General features: G+C 40.8%; 2 protein-coding genes and 1 long non-coding RNA gene across 5 annotated transcripts in view; 1 reads left to right on the top strand and 2 right to left on the bottom strand.

Annotated features, from left to right (window-relative positions):
• The window catches only part of LOC111251727 (uncharacterized), a 51866-nt gene that overhangs the window by 21596 nt on the left and 5181 nt on the right, over positions 1-25089 (bottom strand). The window lies entirely within an intron of this gene.
• LOC111252122 (uncharacterized) lies at positions 5022-8340 on the bottom strand. The gene is made up of 3 exons (XR_002674117.2): positions 6349-8340; positions 5820-5923; positions 5022-5528 (listed from the first exon to the last, which is right to left on the bottom strand). It is a non-coding gene; the product is annotated as an uncharacterized LOC111252122 (long non-coding RNA).
• On the top strand, positions 8485-15042 carry LOC111252121 (fatty acid-binding protein-like). Of its 3 annotated transcripts, none has more exons than XM_022809587.2 (3): positions 8485-8690; positions 12121-12239; positions 14015-15042. In XM_022809587.2, exons 1-3 carry the CDS (start codon positions 8612-8614, stop codon positions 14225-14227), a joined length of 411 nt encoding a protein of 136 aa, XP_022665322.1. In that variant the 5' UTR covers positions 8485-8611; the 3' UTR covers positions 14228-15042. The 3 variants fall into 3 exon arrangements, with proteins under 3 accessions (XP_022665322.1, XP_086845734.1, XP_086845735.1); XM_086989608.1 differs by lacking the exon at positions 8485-8690 and adding an exon at positions 9795-9984; XM_086989609.1 differs by lacking the exon at positions 8485-8690 and adding an exon at positions 11635-11770.

Here is a 25089-nt window from a genome sequence, read left to right on the forward strand (position 1 = left end):
GCACAATTCTAACATAGCGACTACGCGTGTGATGGTGTTTGAATGTCCTATTCTACGTCCGTGGCCATATGGCATATTCAATGCAGAAAATCAGGTAAGCTGTTAGAATAACATTCTCTATCTAAAATCGGAATCCAAAAAAAAAACGGGGTAAAGGCTAAGAAACCTGCTATTCTTTCAACGGCAATAGGTCGAATTTTCCCTGAATCGGTTTCCCGCATTGAACGAACATTGCAGATAATTCTCAATACACATTCGTTGGTTTATTTTAGAAAGAAGGAGCATTATATTTTCGCATCATGCCATATATCGACGCCGTATAAAGCTCGTACCGCAGTCATTGTTAGGAACAGTTATGTGGGTATACATCCGCTTGCTTCAATCATGAATGCGGCTTTAACAATAAGGAACACGTCTGTAATTGTATCAGATACCAGCAACGTTTTGATCTGCATTTTCAGCAGATAGTTCAGTTTGAAAAAACACAGCCTACCAAAATGTTGAGCATAGAGCTGTATCAAAGATTGTCGCAGCGTTCCGGCCATTTACTCTATTGGCGGCGTACGTCTTGAGTTGTGCCTGAGTCTGGCGATTGATAAGGAATTGATCGATACGAGTTACTGACCCTCTCAGATTCACTTGAGCAGAATCCACGAAGGTCAAATCGATCAACGAAGGGGAATGGACAGGTTTTTCCAAGAAAGGGAACAACAAAGAAAATGGGCTCAGGGTGTTTTTTTTTTTTCTATAGATTGTTCAAGTAAATTTAAACCCGTGAACTTTAGACCAGCGCTAATGTAGATAGCCAGTTAGCGACGTTATTTTTTACACTGTTTCGTTCGAAGGTTTTTCGGCCAGACGATGCGTACAGCAGACTTGTCGTTAGACATAAATAGCGTTGACTCAATTACTGACTATTATATAAATGCGAAAGCCTTCTTGCTCGCGCAAAGATCATTTGCTGAAATTCTCTAAAGCCAATATTTGCTTAGTTTAGCATACTTCGCATCTCATAGTTACGTTCTGTCTACCGATGCCGTGCTATAGTAGAAGATATGACACCGGAAAAACGAGGAAACGTTGGCCCAGTTTGGTTTCACGCGTGTTTACTTCTACAATTACCTCCCAATAGATGCACCAGATAGACCGTTTAGTAATCTGAAGGGGCGCCACCTTATTTAATTGATCCAATTTATCTTACTGCAATCTGATCCTACGAAAGTCTTCGGACCTACAAATGTATCATAAAATAAAACGAGCCGTTTCTTTCTTACCGTATTTCTAGTTCTGAGCGTAATACTGGTCCAGGAGCCGAAGCACGTATGGCTACATATAGTCAGATAGAATATATCGATCGAGCTGGCTAACCTTCCGTAACTATTTCCATCCAGCTTGGACACAGACTAACGCCTTTATGGCAGTGTCGTAAACTAGATCCGCCAAATGAGCACAACTTGTCTGTGACGTTTGTAACGCCAGTGTTGGCACATTTCTGCAAAGCTACTGTTTCTACCTATAATAGTTATAAGAGTAATATTTTTTTAAATTATATCTCATGTTGCCGCGTATAATTTAAGTGAACTCGTAATGAAGCCAAATAGCGTCCTAGAGATTACGACTCGTCCTGAAGTTCAATATCTATTTTATTTATCGCTTGTAATTTCATATTGGTCGCAAGGACAAAAATGCATCGCTGTTCGACCGCTGGAACAAGCACAAATTATGGCAGTCTAAGAAAGTTGCCTTACGGCATGCGCTTTTGCAGTATCTAGACTGTAGCATACGAGGACCCGTCGCAGTTTCAAGTTCAAGAAACAGGCCATTCCATAGCGCGCCCGCCTATGTTTCATGAAAAACGCTCCCAGACATAAGATCCCAATTAACGTACCTAAATAAATGTCAAATTAATACGTTCAACTGTACTACCATTAAGCATTGCTGCAGATGACTGGCTCTTGATACGAAACGGTTTATGTCTAGGTCCGGTTTCGAAGCTAGGCCAGCTTACTTATCTTTAATTTTCGTGGGATACAATATTATTGCACCATCGTAGGGATCGATAGACAGCATCGGCGCGTTAGAAATGCGCTAAACATATAGTTCCATAATATCTATGCACACGTACTAGATGTTAGTTTAAACAGGAACACTTTTTTTCAGACAACAACCGTAGGTCAGCTAAAGATGTCTACTTGAACCTAAGCAGCAATCTGCGATAGACCTGTATCGACAGATTGCTAATACTATCCTCCTATTATTTGCTCCATCCTAATATCTGCTCGCCAAAATCGGGCTGCGCATCTGAGCTTTGGTCGTGACCACCAGTGGCCACTTGTTCCACAACCCGGATGCCGGTTTTTGCCTTCGGCCTTCAAACGCCGTCTTAGCAACGTTCGCTTATCCTGATAGCGACTCGACGATTCACGTGTCAACATTGCTCCGGAATTGAAGCTAGATCAGCCGGCCATGAACAACACTCAGGACAACTACCTGGATCAAGCCAGCCTTTGGCCAGTATTAAATAGACCAAAAATAAGTATAAATAGACCACTGTTAGTCGGAGTATATGTTTAGTCGGCTAGATAAGTGGTAGATTTATCAATCGCCGAGACAGCTTTATCTCTTGGAAAAAATATACCCCAATACGTACGAAAAATTGCGGTTAGATTAATTCCGTGCTGCTTCAGTGCTGAAATTAAGGCACCGTTAATATATATCTAGATAAATTTTAGTGCAGCCAGAGTTAAAGTAACTTGAAATAAGTTGATGATTAGAAGATAAGCTTTGAGCGTCTTAATTAGTTAAAATAAACTGAAGGACTGCTAATTCCCATTGACTTCTGAGAAGCTTACAGGCAACAATGCTCGCCACGTATACGTCCGAGAAGATCATGACAGAATCGCAAAATTTGAAAAGGTGTTAGCTATGGTTTATGCAAATTTTTCATGTTCTGAAAAAATATTGGCTGAATATTTTACAGGCGAAGAGTTATCATGTATCATATTAAATTGTACGACAGGTTGGTACGATGCGAAGGTAGTCTGATCGAGCATTCCTATTACAGGTTTTCCTAACTTGTTTCGTTGCATTTATTTGTCAGTAACGAATAATTAATATTGTTACGCAACCTAGGATCACCTAGCTGGAATTCATTTAAAAAATTAAGCTAGGGTAAAAAATCATTACAAAAAACACTAGCTCATCTCGTAAACAAGCAAGTTTTGAATTGAATAAATAAGCACAAACTTGAATAGTAGATCACCTGTAAAATATCAGAACGACATGATTGTTATATATAATCCTCTTCCTATAATCTCCATATGATCGAAAATTAGTTAGGGTCTTAAAAAATAGCTAGTGACTTTATACCGCTGGCTAAATAATGAGGTGTTGGTTGCACTCGCTGGTACAATGGTTGACTAAATTGAGTTAGACTGACCCGCGGTTTCATCGAAACTATTCCATATCATTCCAGTATTATAATGAGGCATGTTAATGGCGAACACCTTATCAGGTACCAGTGTCTAGCCATTTTGAATTCGATAAGTCTAGGAAACATGAAAACGGTAGGCTTGAAAGCTGATGTTCTAACCGTAACAACAAAGGGTGTGTATACGGAACATTCTCGATAATGTTACTTTTCAATTTTCGTTAAATTAGCGGTCTAAATATATAAAGTAACAAGTTTAAATATCAATCAATGTGCACCTAGATACTGCTGTGAGCAATAGTCCACACACGGAACCCCCTTCTCCCCCGTCCCACGTAGATTTTCAAAGCTCTGCCAGTATTGCAGTGATCGGTTCGTTCGGCGAATCACGCTCGGCTGTTTTTGTTTATCTTACTCTATTCAGCTAAACTATTACCGCCTGTATCCCTTTGGCTCTTGTGGGTTTGGCCATTTGCACGTTTGTAGCTAGCTAACTAACTTCTAAAGCAGCGACTGACTATTTTGTAGTAGTCGCTTCGATAATATGGCTAATAGTGCGGAATTGGAGGTGGTCGCACGTGTACCAAGATGAGCGCGGGCATCTTAACATCGTTCCCTTAATCTACATGAGACCAAACGTCGGCCGTTAGGGTCCCATCGAGGCGACGCCACCGCACCATCAGCAGAAGCAGTCGTTTCTTGGTATACGCATCTGGCATTCACTGCTGTTGAGGCTCTTCCGAAACTCTGTGCAGATTTCAGGATGAGTCCGGCATAAGATTAAGCTAAATAAATCGAGATCACCACACGCACATACAGGAGCACACATGTACATAGAGGCATACAAAGCTCTAACGCACTTCACCCAGTTAATCAGCGCGACGTATACCGCCAGACTAATCGCGGCAGCTTTAATAGCAAAAACGACAAGTAGCGGCCTCATCTGCGGTCGCCAACGCACGCGACAGCATCTGCCTATGTCTTTGCTTCGCGCAGATTGCAGTGCCTTTCTCAAAGGAAGCTCGATTCTAGCCAACAGCGGTCTCACCAGCAGCTACGATATTAAACGAAAGCTGCGATGGCCGTAGGCAATAATAATAACAATTATTTATGAATGGACCGTCGGACTAGCTGTGGCGGTTGTTGTACTGGCCGACAATCAGCGCGTCGAGAAGAACGACCTGTGCAAAAGAAATTGACCGTATTGAGTTTATACAAGTAACCACCGTTTCCGTCATCATTGGCGGCGGCAACAGCAACAGCAGCAGCAACAACGACAACATGATAAGGAAAAGCATCATCTCCATTTTTCGTAGCATCGAGTCCAGGCACCGTCTTCCTGTCCGCCTTCGGCTCTAGACAAGCAGCAGTATATCAATAGGACTAAATGGTCGTCTAAAAAAATCGTCGAACGCATAACAACCAGTTGTACAGCCAAATTATGCAGCGCACAGATATATTGAAACACAAAGAAAAACATTGACAGCAGGTATTGTTATCAAAACGAACCTACAGAACGAAAACTCACTGGTACATTGAGACGGGTTGGGCATTTCTTTCTAGACGCTCCTCACAACAAAATACATAAAGGTACAAGAGGAATGGCACTTTTTAAATCCATTTATAGTTAAATTGGAATACATTATATTTACGCTAACTGATCTGTGGCTCCGTCGTACCAGGCAAGCAGCTCCATGCCGGTACACCGTCTGGAGAACGTAGCTTGTAGATATATCAGTAGGAAATAGGTAAGTAACATAGATCTAAAACAAATACCGATTGTTATGTCAATAATCGTGTGAAATAGGATGTCATTTATAGGAATTTGTCTTGAGCGTCTAGGCGAGCCGTGTTTGTTAGCGGACACAGCCGACTGTTTCTAAATGAAGCCATTATTAATGTCCTACGTCAATGGTTTTGGCAGCTTCAAGTTTATATTACTAAGGTCTTCTCGAGTTCTTGGAGAATCACGCCTGTCTCGTTCTTTCAAACGAACGTCAGGTGAACGGTTGAGCATCGGTAGAAGTTATTCAGGTAATCTGTTTCAAATTCGACTGGTCTCGACCTGTATCGTGCGTACGTACTGCACGCCCCGCAGCTTGGTCGTCCATGCGAAGAATAGAATTAGTAACAAGGCATATTTTTTTTTACATCGTTTAAGGCATATAAATCAACGGCATGCATTACACGACTTTGTATCATTCGGTCACAGTTTCGAGTGGAAAAACAACTGTGTCGGGAAGGCTTAAGTGCGAAACGATAAATAGGCCCGTAGATAGAAAGGCATGAGAAACCAATACACATTATATCGACTAACCTTCTATTAAGACCCATATGTATTCATTATAATCTAAGTCTGCATTTTTAAAAAAGGTCACGGCACACTTACTGTGCGGTAGGGTCACTGTAGCCTGAAGAACATCATTTATTCGTATTGCAAAAGTTCTAGCGAATATAATTTCATGTTGCAGAATGCTTTTGTAGACGTCAAACCTAGGAAATAGTATACCAAATACCAATAATTCAAATAAACTTTAAACAACGAATAGAACACGCTTAAAAGGCCGTTACTTCTTGGACCTACTACAGCTGAATACAATTCAGTCCTAATTAAACACATACTCATTTAATAGCAAAGATTGTAATGAAGACATGTTAAAGGCATAGCTTTGCGAAATCTCGTATCTAAAACTTGATCATAACGTCGTAGCTTTGATAGACAATAATAAAAAAAATTCTACATAAATTAACAAATCCAACAAGAATAATGTAAACGTTTTATTGAATTTTCTGTTAATTAGAAATTTCACTTATATACGAACGTGTTACAATTATATGACTCATTCAAGGAAACGACAAAGCGGTAAATGTGTATATTGAATTTTTCTGATTTTCACGGTAACTTATTTGAACCTCACCTCTAAAGGTACTGCCACTTTTTCACAGTTGACTAGCCTTCATGTGTATGCAACTATTTCCAAGGTCTCTAATGGTCTCGATATCCGTTTCTATGCAACAGATTTTTTCTTTGTGTACAGCGAACGCTGAAAAATCCTCCCCAATCCCAAAGCAGACGACAGAAGCGGCTGATGAGGTCAGAGAAAGGTAAGCCGCCGCCGCCGCCGCCACCAGGCCCGCACGTTTACCTTGAGGTGATTGGTCCGATCAGCGTATGCAGCCAACCATCAGTAAAAGATATTTCACTATTGAAATGCAGGAAGCTAACGTAATTGAGCTAAGGTAACTGTGAATCACACTGAAGTGTGGCCGTGAAGAGCATCATCATACGATCGCTAGCGTCGTCATCATTTCCGTTACCTGCCAATTCCCTCAAGAGCAACAGAAAAAGGCGACCAAGTTTGAACGCATCGCAGGAGCCAGAAGGCGTTTATCGATTCGTCCGCCCATCCGCCGTGATTCATTTAGCCCGTTTGTTGTTTTAATTTTGAGCAAATGCGAAGCCTTAATAGAAGCCGCCGATGGAGCACTTAAGCACCAAGCGGATCGGCTTTATGGAACGGATTGAGGAACTGAAGGAAAATAATCGAAGGGGTTCTGGCTGCAGCCCATTGATGTATTACAAGTACAATACACAGCAAGGTAAACAGGGTCTATTTCGTATGATTTTAGATGGAATGATTGAAAAGAGAAATTGTATCTGGCCAAATTTTTGTATTCTCCGCCCGCGAAACAAACACGATGGTATGGCTTTATTTAGCTTATAATTGTAAAGCAAGTAAGTAAACACGTAAGACCTTCACACGTGTTCCGATCTGGTAAGAAGTATTTAACGAACAACAAAGCGATACAGACGTAAGTACAAAACAGATGGGGAACAGAAAATGCTGGTGTTGGCTTTCATAGCGTTTGCCCTGTAAAGTTTTTTTCTCCATAGTTTAAGTGTTTTTCATGTGAACGACTTTAATTTGAATGTAACAAGTGATCAGAGAACCTAAAATTATTCGGAAATAGCTGGTTTTATTAACATAAACTCGATTCGCGGCCCAACAAAAATTATACAGCGCACTACAAGTTTCAATACACTCGGCATTTAAATAAGCTGCATTAACTCTTCCCCAGGTTGGTCAGGTGTTTAGAGAATTTCGTTTTTTCAGCTGATTCGACAGATGTAGCTATCGGTCGTATAGAGTCCGATGCAACTATTCATATGCGGTAAGGGGTTTCAAGGAATGCGTCATGACGACCTGGATTTTCCATGAAATTACCAATACACTGTCAGAGTGCTCCTGTCTTTACGGACAATATAATTATCCCGCGCGACAGAGTAACGAAGCTGCCCATGTGTACAAGTAATATAGGAGGTAGCTACCTACAAGCGAATTATTTTTCCTTAATAAACAAAAAATTTTTTTTCGCGTAAGCAAAACGTAACAAGCGGAAGAAAAATCTGGAAATTTTTCAGTTTTACCAGTACTATTATCGCGTTAGCTTATCGCCTTTATTGAAAGCTTGGTCGTAATTTGACCTGAGTATGATACTTGCAAAAGGTCTAAGGAGTTCCATTATGAATTGCAGGACAATTGTTCCTCTAGAAAATTAGTATCTAAACTACTGTTGTAATGTTATTTAGATTAAGAATACACCGATACACAATGTAACTCTATCATAATAAGCAAGGCGCCATCTACCAGAACGACATGCGTTATAGCGTCGAACGTTCGCATTCGAACGGGTGACCAACGCTGGACGCGCTAGATAGTCGCTTCTTACAACGAGTAAAACAAGTCGATTATAATGATGTCGGCGGCTGCGATGGCTTGCTTGTGTGTGCGTGTATACTTGTTAACGATATACGGCACATGGCGGCAAATTAGCAAAGGGGCCCTACCACGACCCTTTCGGCACGATCAAACAACCAGTAAAATACCCTATCAGTGCATGATTTAGCGCCATCTGGTGGCGTTACTAAGCTAGTGCTGAGTTTACAGGCGCTAAACAGCATGACAAATCTGTCCCTCTAGTGATCATTCGAGCTGCGTGCGCACTCGCTGGACCCTTTCCCACGCTGTTTCTGTCGGCATCAGCAGCAAAAACTGTAGGACAACACGCGCGGACTATGTTTCTCCAGTCATTCGAGTTGTTGTCGGCAGTTCTACAATAGTGACTGGCAAGAGTTTTTCTTACGAACGACATTAACACAAATACCAAAAACCATTCGCCATGGCCGCTGCATTCGTTGGATCGTGGAAGCTCACCGAAAGCGAGAAGTTTGATGACTTCCTAAAGGAACTCGGCGTCAGTGAGTATCAAACACACATAGTTAAATGTTGGTGAATGAATGCTCTCCCTATACCTTCTCCCTTAGCAAACCAATAGCTAATCGTTTCATTACGATCGTGTTCATCAGAATGTGGACGTCATACAAAAAGTCTGTATGTGCCGCGCTATCTTCTTGCAACGTGACGGTTCATTTCGGGATGTCACTATTGTGCCACATATATTTGTATATATCGTGCGCTTATCGTTGGAAAATAAATCATCTATGGTTTACTTTCTGGTGATAGACCTTCCTTCGGATGATTACTGTATTTCGTTCTCCAAAGACAAAGCTGCTGAATAGTAATTTTACTCAATCCTAAATTAGCGACCCTTTTGTATCCCTCGTAACGTCGCCAGGCCTCACTTCAACGGACCGGGGGGCTGAGGAAGGGTAGTTGACGATTAGCGGGTGCCAATTTCGGTCTTCCTACTCACGCGACATCCGTGTGAATGGCACATATAGCCACCGTGTCACTCTCAAACTATTGGCCCTTGCTTCCATTGAGTCTGATATTCACATATTTACCAGTAGTTTGTACAGCAGCCCGTGGTTAGTGGTGCGCCGGTGTGGTGGCGCTGATGCTTGCCGCTGGATGACCGCCGTTTTGTTGTCGGTTTCCGTGTGAAGAGGCATGGCCGGTGCCGGCTTCGCAATCCACTGTTTCTCTTGGTCCTGCTGTCCTGGGCGCGCTAACAGTGGCGCCTCGTGGCGAGCGCCGACTATGTGACCCCACCTCAGCTTGCGGCCGGTATCTCCGATGCCGGCAAGGCGATTTCATTGCGTCTATCATTGCGAGCCGCAGATACCGCTTTGGAAGCTTTCGTTGTTTTCAACAACCTAACAGCAGTTTGGGCCAGCTCTGTGCTAGGACATATGTTCCAGCAGAGTCCTGAGCTCATGTGTTTAATATTTATACATGAAAAAAATAAGCACATTTGTTTAGGCAAGACTTGCCGAAAGGATTCAACTCTACGTTTCGTTCTAAATCGGCTGGTAGAATTATGTTAGATACGCCGAGATAACTTGATAAACTTTGCTACTTTATCATTTGCTATAACTTGTAGAAGAGCACATATTCGTAACTGCTGTAGCTGTCCGATGGAAGCAACCCACCGGATGCAACATGATTCTAAACGTTCAAATAAATCTAATAAATTTGAATTCGAACGATGGGACAAAACGAAGATTCAAGGTTATGTCGCTGTGGCTGTTGACGCGCATGGACCTGTGGCCGCTCGATGCAAAGATGATAGCGGCGAACGACCATTGTCAGGTAACAGTAACTAGTAAACGAGAGATGACGCGATGAATATGGTAGAGCATGTGGCTTTCCGTTCTCATCACAGGATCGGATAGGCAACGATCGGCAAGAACGAGGCACCTGGTTGCAGAGCTGAACGCAGATCAATTGCTATATGAGAAGTCGCAGAAGAAGCGACTTTGCCAGGAAATAGTTGCGCCGCTTCCTGTCAGGAATGAATCTCGGAATGAATGTCTATGACGCAATGGTGTCTATGCTGTTTGTATTCGAAGAACAACCATCATGATCTCACCTGTTCTCGAATGACATGGATTTCTGTCTTTTTACAGGAAGTAGAAGTAGTCCACTTTTACTATGTAATAAATAAGCAGATAGTTCAGAAAAAGAGAAGGAAATCCACTACCTAATGCTACGCTTTGATGGACGCGCTTATTGCTGGCTGAGGTGGTAATTGGAGAAAAGTCTGTGCAGATATAGTGTCTCATAGATTTTTTCAACAGGCAATTTTTATGATTAGTCCATTATCGAAGCAATGATACAACTATGGCAATCCATATCAAACTAGATGGGAGCGTAACGCAAAGAAACTTTTTGTTGCCACCCGCTACGTTTGGCAGAGCTCTGCTGGAACAGAAACTACCAGAATCAAAGCTTCTAATCATGGTTTGCATTTGAAACGACGACCGCCATCTTGGCCAGATACCGCCGCCATCGACTGCAGCGGATGTCATTTTAACGATTTACTGTCAGTAGATAGATTAGCTTTTAAACGTGCGTTATGTCGTAATTCACTCAATAGTTATTTCTGTCATCCTCAGCAGACCGAACGTTATGTACGCATACATAGGTCCCATTCCGATTGTTTGTGGAAACGTTTACGGTGAAAAGTTTTTGTTCATAGCCGAAGTCCTGCGTTAGGCCATCCAGAGGTTTCATTTTCCAACTATATACTATAATTAAATCTAGTAATCACAGCTATCTTTAAGCAAGGAAACGTGGAAAATACCTGGTTTTATCTTTAAGTTCCGGCTAGTACGGCTTTTCGCCATAACCACAATTTACAACACGTTACTCAATAAGCAAAAGTACACGAACAGGTTAACTTTGATTTCCACTTGTGAACTGCAATAGAGTACAAGATTCTGTTGTGGCAAAGATCATTATACTTCCAACTGTCGGTGTAGTTATCCTTGTTTTTGTCTGACGACACGGTAGTTACGTTTGATGTTTGTTAAGACCATTAAAGAACGGCCCTTTTCCTGTAACGCGCACTACTTTCCGGTTACTCGTTCCAGAATGTAGTTGATATGTGAAAGCATTGCTTAACGCTGGCCGAGACCCAATGAAAGACACTGTGGCATGACACGTTTGAGCCTGTTTTTGGAAAGATAACAAAATCCTATTGTCTCTGGTCAGCATTGATCCGCTTCATCTTGCTGCTTGTCCACGAGTGTTGGAACAACTATTTCAATACACGATACACACGGGTGATGAGCAACGTGTCAATATGCCCAATTAAGTAGGTAAGCTCGAACTTGTATTGTGGTGGATGTAAAACACGAAAGAGGATGTTGCATACTTGAAATTATGCACATTAGTGCTCCTTTAAGGTTTAACCGTAAGTTTACATTTATGCTATAACCTGGCCCTCGTCGCTTCCCTTTCACGGAACGCCGAATGCAATGTATTAATATAATAATATCTAGCTCATTCGCAACAAATACGAAAGGTCAATCCAAAGTAACATTGGTCAGTAAAGTCCGTCCGAGGGAGCTTACGAGGAGAACTTGGTACGAAGGTTGGTAACAACATAACGGTTCAAAATTAGGCTAACAGCCTCGATCAATGGGTATAGCTTGATGCTTGCATTAGATCACAAAGCTTGCTTTTTTTTTTTTTGTAAACGTGATATCTAGCTAATGAAATATAGATACCTTAGAGTTTCAAAGCAGTCCTTTGCTCACCACCTGCAAAATCAGTGGCCAGTTGACCCACCCGAATTTCTTACGCGAATCATCACACACTGGTTTCAGTTAATCAAAATAAAACTGTGGTTATATCTTCGAAGTACTGTTTGCTCTTTAACTGATGAAAAACTGTGTACGTAAACCGTGTTGTTCTTTTGTGTCTAACATTCTCTGATCGCAGATATGGTCCTCCGCAAATTTGCACAAGCCGCAACTCCAACTGTTAATATCAGTAACGAAGGCGATAAATGGAAGATTGAAACCATCACAACTATGAAAACGTCATTGATCGAATTTAAGGTAAACTTGGTATTGAGATATTTGGCTCTTTCTCATTTCTCTGTCCACCATAACCTCTGCAACTATTCCACAATGTGCATGAGCAGAGTCACACAGACAAGTTCATATTCGCTCACATGTACATTTATAGGCAGTCCCCCGAAATGGATACGATTGTTACTGCCGATTGGGTGGAGGTCTCTTGTTATCTGCTGCCCGTCTACTCTATAAAATATCACAACAAACAACAATGAACAAAATTTCAATGTAGCATCGTGTGCTATGGCGACTTGCATGTGTGTGAAACATTTGTATAAACGTGTGAAACATATCGCCATTATATTATGTATATATAAGAAGGAGTCACTCAGTAGGAAGTTGGCTACATTGCTTGCCGTTGGAAATTAATATGATTGTACTGTTCGCCTGTTAACCAGACAGTTGTCACAATCAGATGTCTCTGGCAGGACCGCTAGCAGCAGAAATTGATTCACAGCATTTCAATATTTTACATACGTTATGACAGCTTTCGGCGGTGGCGGAGAGCGTCGAACGCGTGCTCCTATTCGAAAGGTTCATTCGTTTATTGTTGGATGGTTACCCAGTCGGGAGCAACCGTCTTGTCTACTTGACTGGGTGGGTCCTTCATTCACACTATCTGACTGATACTAATCTTGGAGACCAAATGCCATCTGTTCTATTCCATTGGCGTGTATGTTGGACAACATACACGCCAATGGACCTTATTGGCTTTTCGCCAGAACAACAAAAAATGGCCAGGCAGCTTATTTGACCCCTTTCCTCCCTCGTCTGCTATTAACATAGTTTACGTATGGACGAGGCTATCATTTTGATTTGACTATTAGAACCACAACTTTGAGAACTGGAGATTGAATTTTGTACAAATTAAGCTCAGATGCATCTCCCACAGACTATGATAAATGTAAGTCGTGCACACGTAGCTATTTTTCTTACATGCACACCGCCCGGAGTTGCGGAGACACCCAATTAGGACACAGTTTCTGGTTGAAAATATTATTTGGAGCCAAAAAAAATTCTGACAAGTCCTTTTGCGAGCCTATATTGGCTTTTTAGATTCTAATTAGTATACGGCACTCATTTTTGCGATATTATTTCTCCAAACGATTCCTGAAAAGGTCAAGGTCAAACGAACGATCATTCGGCAACTCTAATGAAAATCAAGGATGGAAGGTTTTACGATGATTCACTATATGACATCAAACGTTTAACATCCCCGAGTTTGTTACATGGGCAGAATTACTTGACGGCTAAGAGATCCTTTTTCATCACTTGGCTGAAGTAAATCAATTGCGTGACCCATTTTTAGTCACCTCGACTCAGGCCTAACAAATCTTGAGTAAGCAAACAGCGCGAGCTGGCCTTCTCCTCTCGAATAACGCCAGAGCTGGAATCACTCGAAATACCGGAATTTGTCGGAATTTGATAAAGCTTTTACCCGATCACAGTCAGCTAAAGAAGCACAGTCAAATGCTTAATTTATTATAGCATTATAGAAACATGCTCTGTTTGAGAGTCGCAACAATCAATACAGACGCCAATCGTAGATGAAAAATTTCTTTTTTATTAGTTATTATCTATTAGTTTCTGTATTACAGGTTTCCCTAAGCTTTTCTTAAATGATAAACGATTTGCGAACGATACTGAATTGCATGATTCCGTAACTCAAAACCTCCGTTAGTTGTCTGTGGTAATGTCGCCAAATCAGTAAAACAGCGTATAACATATAATCATGAATATCTTTCTACAAATTTTAGATGGGCGAGGAGTTCCTTGAAAAACGCCTCGATGGTAACGAGGTCCGTTCGGTGATGACCATGGATGGTAACAAGATGATTCAGAAACAATTTGCCGATGAAGCCAAGAAGCTCAAGGAGGTCACGATCACCCGTTGGATTGACGGAAACCGCCTGCTTGTCGAAGCTGCCGTCTCCGACATTGTGTCGACCAGGAAGTACGACAGACAATAAATACTTTCCTTCAAACTAATCACTATTCGACAGACCATACATCTCCAACATGAAAATCACACAGAAAAACCTGCGAACAACTAGTTGCCTAGGTGAAGGGAAAGCAAAATACAAGCACAACGAATGGAGAGTCATTTCTACTTCTACAAGACATTGTTTGCATGTGAGTTTTGTACACCGAAGCTGAAATCAGTTCCACGAAAAATGGCGGTGCCGATCGTACCGGGTGGTTCACAGGTCGTTGAAAAATGGTCGCTTCGGATGCGAAAACACTAATTCGGAGCGGAATGAATTTGGCAGAAGCAAAAAAACAACTTCGATTGTGTGGAATCCATAAGGGAAAATAAAAGCTATGAGGTGCATGCATTAAATTTCATTATCATCGTGAAGTGTGGGTGAGACTTTTCGCTGCTGTGACATGCCTGGCTCATGTCAAAGGGAAAAACCCTAATTGCTGAATGGACTTACCTCAGGGGACGTCAGAAAGCTACGACAAATGGTACGAAAAAAAAGCATATTCTAAGGTATCTTAAGAGCTATTAAATAAGCGGGCCCAAATTCAGGGCAAGGACTCTCTAAGGTGGCTCTAAACGGAAACGGGCACTAAAAGAAATATCCAAAGGAGAACCACGCATAGCCGTTCATCCCAGAACCCAGAACCTTGCTGGACAAAATCTCGGATACATAGTAGGTCTAGCTGGCAGCTGGGTGGTAAACCGCCTGTATTCTATATCCTTTTTTTGACATGTTAATAAAAATTAAATTTTCTTTGTATACACTTAATAAATCAGTCCTAGTTTCCTAAGAAAAAAAAATATTGTCGATTTAATAAATTAATATCATACATAGCGTGCATGTATTGCTTGAAACACACTAGGAGAGCAAAAAATTAGCGCGAGCACGCTCGAGGAGTGGGGGTCGAAATTCTACGGAAACGATAAGTACCGATTACAGAGTCACGGCTAAAGCATTACGCCATACTTTTATTCTAAACGAAAATCTTCATATTGGGTAATAGCTAGCTAGAAATATACCGCTCCTTTGTAAGCTTTCACATAAGATAGCGCAGAATAAGTCATAAAATGGCATAGATGTATGATAAAATATCACAGATCGAAATCACAATCTAACGTCGAGAGAAGTAATACTAAAAAACACAGAATTTCAACCTACAGATTACAGATAGGCTCTGCTGTTCTTCTAAACGAATCAAAAAAAAAAACTACACGATCCGCACGACATTTTACTTCTGAAAATCCAAAAGTTAGGCTTACTTTTGTGCCTTCATCAATTTCGAGCTCGATGGAACTGTTGACTGGAATGAGCCAGCTAAAATGGTGTTCCATTGTTATCCGAAAAAAAATACCGTAAGCAGGTTGCACGAAGGACCAAGCCACGTTCGGGAAAAGGTACAAAATTGGCTTGGACAGATTGCCTTAAGGGCTAAGATTCGGTCAAACCAGCGAATCAAATCGTTGTCATTATAAGACTTGTCGAAGCACGATGTACTGCACTTTGCACACAATACGTTCTAATCTAGGCTTTTATTCAGTCCACAACGTTTGCTTTAATGAATCGGCAAACAAGCTTTGACGCATATACTTACTCTACAGTGAGCATTTTTGAAAATATTTGGCCCATTTTTACCCAGAAACTAGTTTTTTTGTTTTTGACTCAGTGGATTACAACATGAATCTTTGTGTTGAAAGATTGTGATTCGACAATCAATGTGCATATATATAGCATTGACATTGGTCACACTTTGTCAATGGTAGAATATAATACGTGCAAAATCGAGCAAAATACCTCGTATCTTCATTTTCCGTTGTGCACTTAGTGCAATGTATGCTAGAACGGCGGAGGCATAAGAAATATTCGGAAGGAGTATATATGCCTGGTAGAGCAACTAACCTTGATACCAAGCACTGGGCGCCTCACACCCGTAAGTCTTCTATCTGTCCGTGCGCTATGACCGATATACTTATTTAATAGTTGCTTATATGGCCGGAAATACCTTGGCTTATTCGTTTCTCTTCTATTTAGTAAAACTGTAACAATTCATGTCTCGGCGTAGCGCAACAGGCTACTTTAACATTCAAGAGAAGCTCTTAGCTATATTGTTAGTTCGATTTCACCTCGTTTCGGCAAGCAAATACACTGGCAGAGTGTTATTTCGGGCAGAGTGTTATTTCGGTATTAGGTATTTTTACACATTGCAAATATTGCTATTGTTAGGATCCCAATTTTCTGTGCACTGGGTTTGAACAGATGGGGAAAATTCCCAAGTGATCTTCCTCCTATGCCCGAAAATTTTCAGTGATATTAAGCAGGCATGCTAAATGTAACGCACATCCGTGTTATTCGTTAACGATCTGTTTTATGTCATTTGAAGGGTTTATTTCGTCAGTTGTTCTACTTTTCGAATTTTCAGAAAATTGTAATTTTGTGCTAATTATGACGTTTTGAATTACAGTTACAAACAACTCCGCTCTTCATATTATAACATAAATATCAGATACGCTGTACACAGAAATCTCAAATCGCGTATCATTTTCAAGACAAACGATACCAAAGCATGTTTGGAAACCATTTACGTACAAATGAAATGAATTAATAATAATTTCGCAATTCTGACCAGATACGCACAAATTACACTCCTCTCTTTATTATTATTTTACCTTTATAAGATCTAATGTCTCAACGAATAACCACCAGGTTCCATCCTAGATGTCGTAATCATCAAAGAGATCTTCTGCTCAACCATCTGCTAGCATCATTAATATTGCGTACCACTACACATCGACATGATTATGCGGTAAGTTCTTCTCAGAGACCTCTCCACTCAGTAACACATGTCCCCTCATATATTCTCCTGGAGTGTTCCATGTTTCATTGACAGCAAGCTTAACGACAACAGCAGAGGCGGCAGCTGCTGTCGTAACGACAAACATCGCTCTGTTTGCCACAGCCTTCCTGTCGCCATGGTGAGGCGCGTTCTTGCTAGATTTTCCAGCAGATGTTCGTGCTCAACGTGACTTTGATTTAGGCTCTCTTTTCCTCACAAAGAGTATTTTACTGCAATTGTATATTGCTCGGCCAGCGACCCAATTGCCGCCGCTGGACATCTCGTTTCGGGTTTAGTCGCCGCGATCTCTTGACCGCAACGAGTCCAACGCTTCCATTCGTTGTCAACATCGTTTGTCTTAACACTTGTTGAGCAGAGCTCCAGTAACAGCATTAGCAGCAGTCGCAATGGTAAGCAGTCCTATGTAATATCACGAAGCGTCGGTATTATCATCGGCTCCGGCAATGCTGCCAGCAACGCCCGCCTGCAGCGGCTCGACACGTACACTCACACACTCAGCTGGTGACTGACTACGTTCTGCTGGTGATATCTGAAGGTTATCGCGTTATGAACGCCACGCTATCGTCCTTTTTGATCGGTTGTCTAAAGTGGCTGTTGTTTTATAGGCTAGTTCTATTCTATTGCGGTAACACACAGAGGCATAGGTACGCACATGAGTACTAACTGCACAAACGTAGATTCTAAAACACAAAAGAGGGAGTTGGCGTGCGAGTCGACCTGCCTTTGGTATTTGCCCCTGCCGCCACTGCTTACGGAAAGGGCGCTGGACCCATAATGGAGGGGTGGCGGTCAACGGCGTTACTTTTGCTTTTGCCGGTCTTATTCTCAACGGGTTCGACGGCGAATTCGATAAAGACCTATTTCGGAGTCGCTGGGTCTCGTATTTCACGAACACACGCTTAACAAACGATAACTAGGCGGGGTTTCGTTACGTCCAAACACACAATCGCGGTTATATGGGTCACTCCGCAGCGGTGATGCGAACATTTGCAGCAGCGAGTGGAGGCAATCGTTCTATAAAAAAACACGAGAGACTACCGATAATAGATGTCGAAATGCTACTGCTAGGGTCCCAATAACAATTCGACGGAATGTTTGACAAAGCAGCAAAACTAACTTCGCTCAAGCTTTGCCTTACGACTTACTTGCAAGGACGAAGAGTGTATGCGTTAGTCACCTCGAAACTGTTAAGCTCAATAAGAGGAGGAGAACGAATAAATACGTTTTTTTCGCTACGTGTTCAATTCGTACTTCTGAAATCAATGTTTACATACTACTTAAAATATAATTATAATTGGATTATATTTCGCAGCAAATAGGATGTTTTACTTGCGAAAAGCATAGGGCTATCGTATGTATGCTGAATGATTAACCGACTGAACAAATCGGCGCCATTAAGCGAGTGGGCACTGATAAACATACGACATTGATGTGCTAAGCCGTAGGTAGACGACAAAACTCTGGCTATTAGTAGCTCGTATTTAAGAATGCCTCGGCCAGTGAATGAACAGTGGAACTGTGTTTTCGAGTGCATAATAAAATCCACATGTTGTGGTACTTTCGTGGTACATTTTATGATCCTCAGAGGATGCCGGTCTAACTCACCCCGTCACCATGGAAACTGCTTTTGTTTTAACTTCCAGTTGTGGTACACGACTCGTCTGTCCTTGTCGTCAGCATGTGAAATATCCGGGCTACCCAAATAGCTAAAAAGACTTCCATCGAAAATATCATTGTATTTAATTCAGCTATAAATAACCTATAAAATAACCTAATAAGCACGGTGGGGAGCAATTTAACTATATAGGTTTATTTGTTGTTACGAAACATCACAGATATGGAAGGGGGGTGCAAAAAATCGTTCATGAATATCCAGTAATGCAAGCAGCAGGACCTTTACCTGATTTTCTCTTTGTTGATCGGTTCAGAGCACCTGGCCTTCATGTGATTCTCTCTAACCCTTATCAAAAAAGTGTCAATGTCTAAAGGCTAGGTCATGGCTTTCCCCAATAGATTAAGGCAGGAACTTTAGGTTCACTTATGCCTGGTTTACAAAAAAACTCATCGTCTGTATCGAATGTTGCAACGTTTGACAGTCCTTTGCGTGACGCTACGTTATTTACCTGTAATAGTTAATGGCGATGGTTTTAATTGCAAAGAAGAAAATAGGCACATCTGCTAAATTTAGGCCAAACGTTGTGCATAGCGGTTTAATAACGATTACAAGTACAGCTCTAGTAACAAACCCGTCTGCGTTTCCGCTTGGTGGCCTTTTTCTCAGTACGCTGACGATTTATCAACGAAAATGTATCTGCCGAGCTGACAATCGTATCTCTTGTGCACACTTACACTTGGTCAACGACAATAACGGCGCTTCGTCACATTGGATGACACGTCGTAATGATGCACAGATGTTCCCATTGTTTGCACCGATGCAACTCAGCACAGTACAAACAATGGGAACATTCGAATGCTGGGTGCAGTCGATTTTCCACGAGATCTGGAAGATAGGCCAACGACATCCCCGTGTCTCATAGTTCAAAGGAACCGAATTTCTCTGCCATTTTGAGGCTCATGGACGCATATATTGCACGTGTCTATAAAAACACTACTCATAGCGTAGAGCGACGAATGAGGAAGTTGACGGAAGTGTTCAAGAGAAAGCAATCACGGGCGGCTCCCACATAGCACAAATGCAGGAACCTCAATAACAAATAACCTGTTATTATGGGATAGAGAGATTAACAATGTGCTCAGAAACTACGCAATTGAAATTCGCGAAAAAAATGACTGTTATGACGACAAATGATAAATGCCGGGCTTAGCTTAAAAGCGTATCAAATACTTGTTCAGACGTTTTTTTTTTGCCAATATCTTTCTTGGTGTGAGTTGCGTAGCTGAAGCTCTTGCTAATATATTGAGCTTGGACATCTATTTCGAAGTAGTTAGTACGACTGGATTGCAAAGTCAATTTGATCGGAGTATACATAATAGATAGTATGCTGACCAGATGGATAGCTGCTACCATGTACTAAAATTCGGAATGCCAAACAGGCATCCCGATATTTAACCTTCAGCTAAATTTTTCGCGTACTTGAAGATGGTGGACCGGCTTAATCAAACACTGCCCGTTTGCCCGAAAACGTCTTCGAATGCTAAATTACTCACACCTAGAAACAATTCCGCCAATGATTTACTTTCTAGCATACTTTAGCATGCCGAAGACTCTGCTTAGATACACTTTTATTCATTACGTATACATTAAGGCGCTTAATATGCACATGAACCTCTATGAAGGATATTTCAAAACTCACAAGTCAGTCATGGAAGAAGAAGTCGAAGTCAATGACTAAGGCTCTTTCTAGACAGGACAATGGAGTTGCCGATATTTCGACTTTACATAGCCTAAATCGAAATCTGTGAGAAAAAGTAACTTGGCAACTACCTTTTGGGGGAATATGTGATTCCGATAAAGGTATTGCCTTCAAATTTAGAAAAAGGTATGAATGAAGAAAAAAGTCTTATGTCCTTATGAACATTGTAAGTCACTTACTTGATAACACATGGTACTAATAAATGAAACGCAGAATTTTCTCTAATAATGCTTGATTCGACATTTTAAAAAAAAAATGTTAAAAAATACATTACAGCCGGTGGCCTATATCTGCATAAAGTTAAGATGGCTTTTTCGTTTGGTGGCACTCAGGTGTCAACCGGTATAAGGAAATGCTGACAATTTTTTAATAGAGTGCGTGGCACTTTTCTGATATGGTTGAGTATTTCGGCAGAATTCAAGGAGTGTCAGCCAGAATAGCTGTTGATGCCAATACGAGTGCTCGATAATCAGATCATAGGCTTGCGACTTGCCTGGTACATTTCAGCGTTGTACTATGTGCCTGTATGAGATGGGGAGTTGGGGATCACTAATTAAATTAACTCAGTGGCAGGGATGGGAGTCGTTGCTTGTGTTCTGCAGTAGCTCCGCTTGCCAAGTTTTGTCCAAGGGCAAATAAAAGGCCGCAATAGCGCCACTCCTTTCGGTTGTTTCTTAATTTTTACTAGTTACAATTCGTTCTACTAAGGGGCTTCAATCACCTAAAAGTAGCCAATATCTTCGATACCGTGTATCACACAGATTCTTCGTCAATATCACGAGTTTATAGTGACTAACGGTCGTTACTCTGAGTACTTGTTGCGATATCAGCGGATAACCTCATTAGTAATAGACGAATTACAATTAATTTAGTTACTTTTAATCAACAGACACTCACAATTTTGCAAAGCGATATCTAACGTACTAATTTTTTTCATAAGTTTTAAAGGTAACATTAATGTCGTCACCACATGGCCGCTTCGCTTACTAATGTTCTATATCCTCTCGACAAAAATTGGCCTGAAATTTTTAACTAACATCGTATGTATGCATTTTAGCCAGACAGAGTCCTACTTTTTACAGAAGTGTTAACCTAAGGCGACTTTGGAGAACGCCTTTTATGCGCTATATTATAGCTATAATTCAATAGCTTACAATAATCATACCTGTTTTTGGCTATGCGTGTAAAAATATAAATACTTTGATACCGCTGTTATAATTTACTGCCGCGCTTTTATCGTCTTATATCCGTCAGCCGCCAATGTCTAGCACACCGTAGTTGTGATTGATCGATGTTATCAAGAAAATGACCGGATAGCACGTGTTCCTCTGTCCTAAACTGAATTGTCGTATCTCTGCAAAGGGCTTGGGCCTTCCTAATGATGAAACGACATGTCGAGTCGCCACTATGAAGGTTTCTCGAACAAGCCGCCCAAGACATAACTTGGCATCGCTTTGCGTATAGATTATAACGATAGCATCATATGATAGGTACACTGCACTTTAAGATGAAGTTTTGCGAGAGTGTTGAAGGTTAGGGTAACTATGATAGCAATAGGACGGATCATAGTCAGTCCGTAGTCAATGACCTCAAGTGAAGGACGAAGATCGATTTGTCCGCTAAGCCTAGTACAACTGAACCATTTACTGATGCTAAATTCGAAACGATAAGTTATTGATAAGTGAAGATAACCTAAAATGTAAAAAAACCTACGTTAGCCGGAATGGTACCTTCTGTTTCACCGCCATTTTATAATAGGCCCTGGGCTTGAAGGTAGATTGATTAAAGTTAACTTTCTGCATTTTGTCACATTATGCTAATGTCATTCAAAGACGCTTATTACTGTGGTGGATAAGTTGGTATTGTTATATGACGGATGTCTACGTAACTAATGATGAGCCAACCTGCTCTGCATTATCAAATCTAACGACAAAGCGTGTGCTAAAATTTAAATCTAAATGGGTATATGTGCGAGTAATATAGGAGTTTATTGTAGAAGTAGAGGATACGTTGTTTTGGTGTATTACTCTAACGTGCAATAGCTATTTAAAAGCAACGCATTCGTAGGGCTTGCATGAGAATGAAGCCGTTTTGGAGTTTGTCTATTGTGTATAAACATAGATTCATATAAATGCTGGTCATCTAGCGTTTGATGTCCAAAATATCCAATTAAATCCAGCCATACTTACGAGAAATATGTCTAAGTTTCCCACACGGTAACGGTAACGGAAGGTCTACTAGCATCTTTGACTGGTCGGTTAGAATATTGCGCTCGGTTCACTGACGAGATTAAACCGAATAAACAAACGTGTTCTACGGAAATAACGGTGCTAAAACTCACCCATTTTCAGGACAAATTAACTTGTTGCTTCCTGGAAACGTTATGGTTATCCCGAAATGACAAACTGAGCTATATGAATGTATATCATTTGTCCTAGAGTGGATAATTATTTTTGTACGCTCTACTAGGTTTTGACGATTTGAAAAACGGTTTTCTGATAATGATTGCGTATGTCTTGAACCTAGGGGTATCGTTTGTAATCTTCGTAACTGAGTCTTCTAACATATTTCTATTGCTAACATCGTTATGTATGCGAGAACAACCGGTAATTTTGTAGTTGAACTATAGTATTAATTATAAGAATGAATAAGTGTCAAGTCTCCTTATCGACATCTCTTTTCACGCTAGTCACTAAGAAATTTTGTTAAAGATAAAAGCTTCCCATTCTTACATTGGATGGATTGTGGCTAACTGCAAATAGTTACATACGTTACAATTCAGTGATAATCGAACGTTTGAGCATAACGTTTACTTGTCTGGACTCTGCCCTATTAATTTTCTCTAACTTAACTATCAGGCTGTCAGCAGCGGATTTTCACCGAAACAGCGACAAGGCGCGTCACGAAGACTAAAAAAACAAAAGTCTGAACAGCGCAGACTAAACTCGAAACGACAATGCTTTACAAGCGTAGAATAATTGCCTCTTGTCTCAACATTCTCTGTCTTAACTTGAATGCTGCAAACGGTGACGCTTGTCATATTATTACCTATCTAGAATACCATATGTGTAAACTTGTTTTAGTTGAAATCAAGTTTAATTTGCCTGAGTGTCACATGATGGCTACTCGATAGAATCGTAACGACAACAATGGCATGGGAAAAATGCTTTTTTTGAACATGAACGATTTCAACCTTTTGTGTCGGCAAATTTTTCTATCCGCAGAGACCTCTAATTGAGATACACACAAAAGTAGATAAAAAGAAGTCTTGTAAAATAAAAGTAAACTCATAAATAATAAAAACAAATTGTTGTTAAATGAGTCCACGACATAAGATTATTTCTATTCCAAATTTGCATGCAATATGTAGTGAGTTTACACTATTTGAATTAATATTTATTCATATTACGTTAATATCGTCCTGACAATCTGCACAAAAATTAGGCGTGTAAGGTTGCCCTTAGAAATAAAACATACCTAAAACAAACCATGGATATATAGCTTATTAACGGATTCTGATCTGCTGTCATCACCAGGTAATTTAATTATTTGTTATCGTATTACTCATCCGTGTAGAGGTGAAACTCTGCAAAACAGGCAGTTATTTTCTACAAATGGCCTAACAAAGTTCCCTACTTTGAACCTACCTAGAACTTAAGCCCACCCACTTCTTTTTTTCTAGTACTTTGCTCATTTTGTAGCGAAGTCAACGCATAACCTGCGCCTCCTAAACAAAGACTTCAAAGCAGAAACTATCCGAATGCCTTCCGCAACGGGCGCATTTCCATCTGAAGTGCAAACTTCATCAGCGTGTCGGGTTCCACAATTTGCACAAGCGTTGTTCGCCGCTTTGGCAGAAGCTCCTGTACTCGTAAGGCTATTGAACACAGCAACAATCTCAGAGAACTTCCGATTATAGTTCTTCCGAGGATCAGGAACTCTTCTGCCAACAACCAGCTCTCGAACAAGCGATGCACTCAATCGCAATGTTGCCTCTAGCTCGTCGTAATCTGAATTTCCATAAGAATCTGATACTGAAACATCTAACACCATGTTGAATGTACGGCTGGTCTTGCCTAAAACGTAGCATTCATCAGATGTCGATCAGAACTCAATTCTACAGGTTGCTGAGCCAATCCACTATAATAGGTAAAATGAGATGAATCTTCACCAGCCACAAAAAAGCGCACAAAACAAAAATCTATGATCGATTCGATATAGAGCCCTTGAAAAGGAATAGAACTCCAACGGCTGTGGCTAGTACCAGACGCGTCGCAACAGAACAAGTAAAAGCACCAAATTACTTCACTTTGGAATTATATAGCCCTCAAATGATGGCTTGCAGCGCTGATACAGCTATTTTTATTTGCATACACTTATAAGAACCACATCCCTTAAGTTTCCACTCAGGCGATTAATTAATTCTGTTTGTATTTGAAGAGTTTTGCGTCTTACAGCTGAGCCTACACTCAAAATAGGCTTTAAACTCTTCTGGCCTTAATGTTCGTCAATTATGTTTAGTATGGGAGTAAATATTAATTTTATTACCTCATAGAGATTTATTAGTAATTTAAAATAATTCACATACTTACTATGCTCATGAAATAAGGGGAGGGGCACAA

Source organism: Varroa destructor, unplaced genomic scaffold (genome assembly GCF_002443255.2).
Source record: "Varroa destructor unplaced genomic scaffold, Vdes_3.0 BEIS01000005.1, whole genome shotgun sequence".
NCBI classification, from domain to species: Eukaryota; Metazoa; Arthropoda; class Arachnida; order Mesostigmata; family Varroidae; genus Varroa; species Varroa destructor.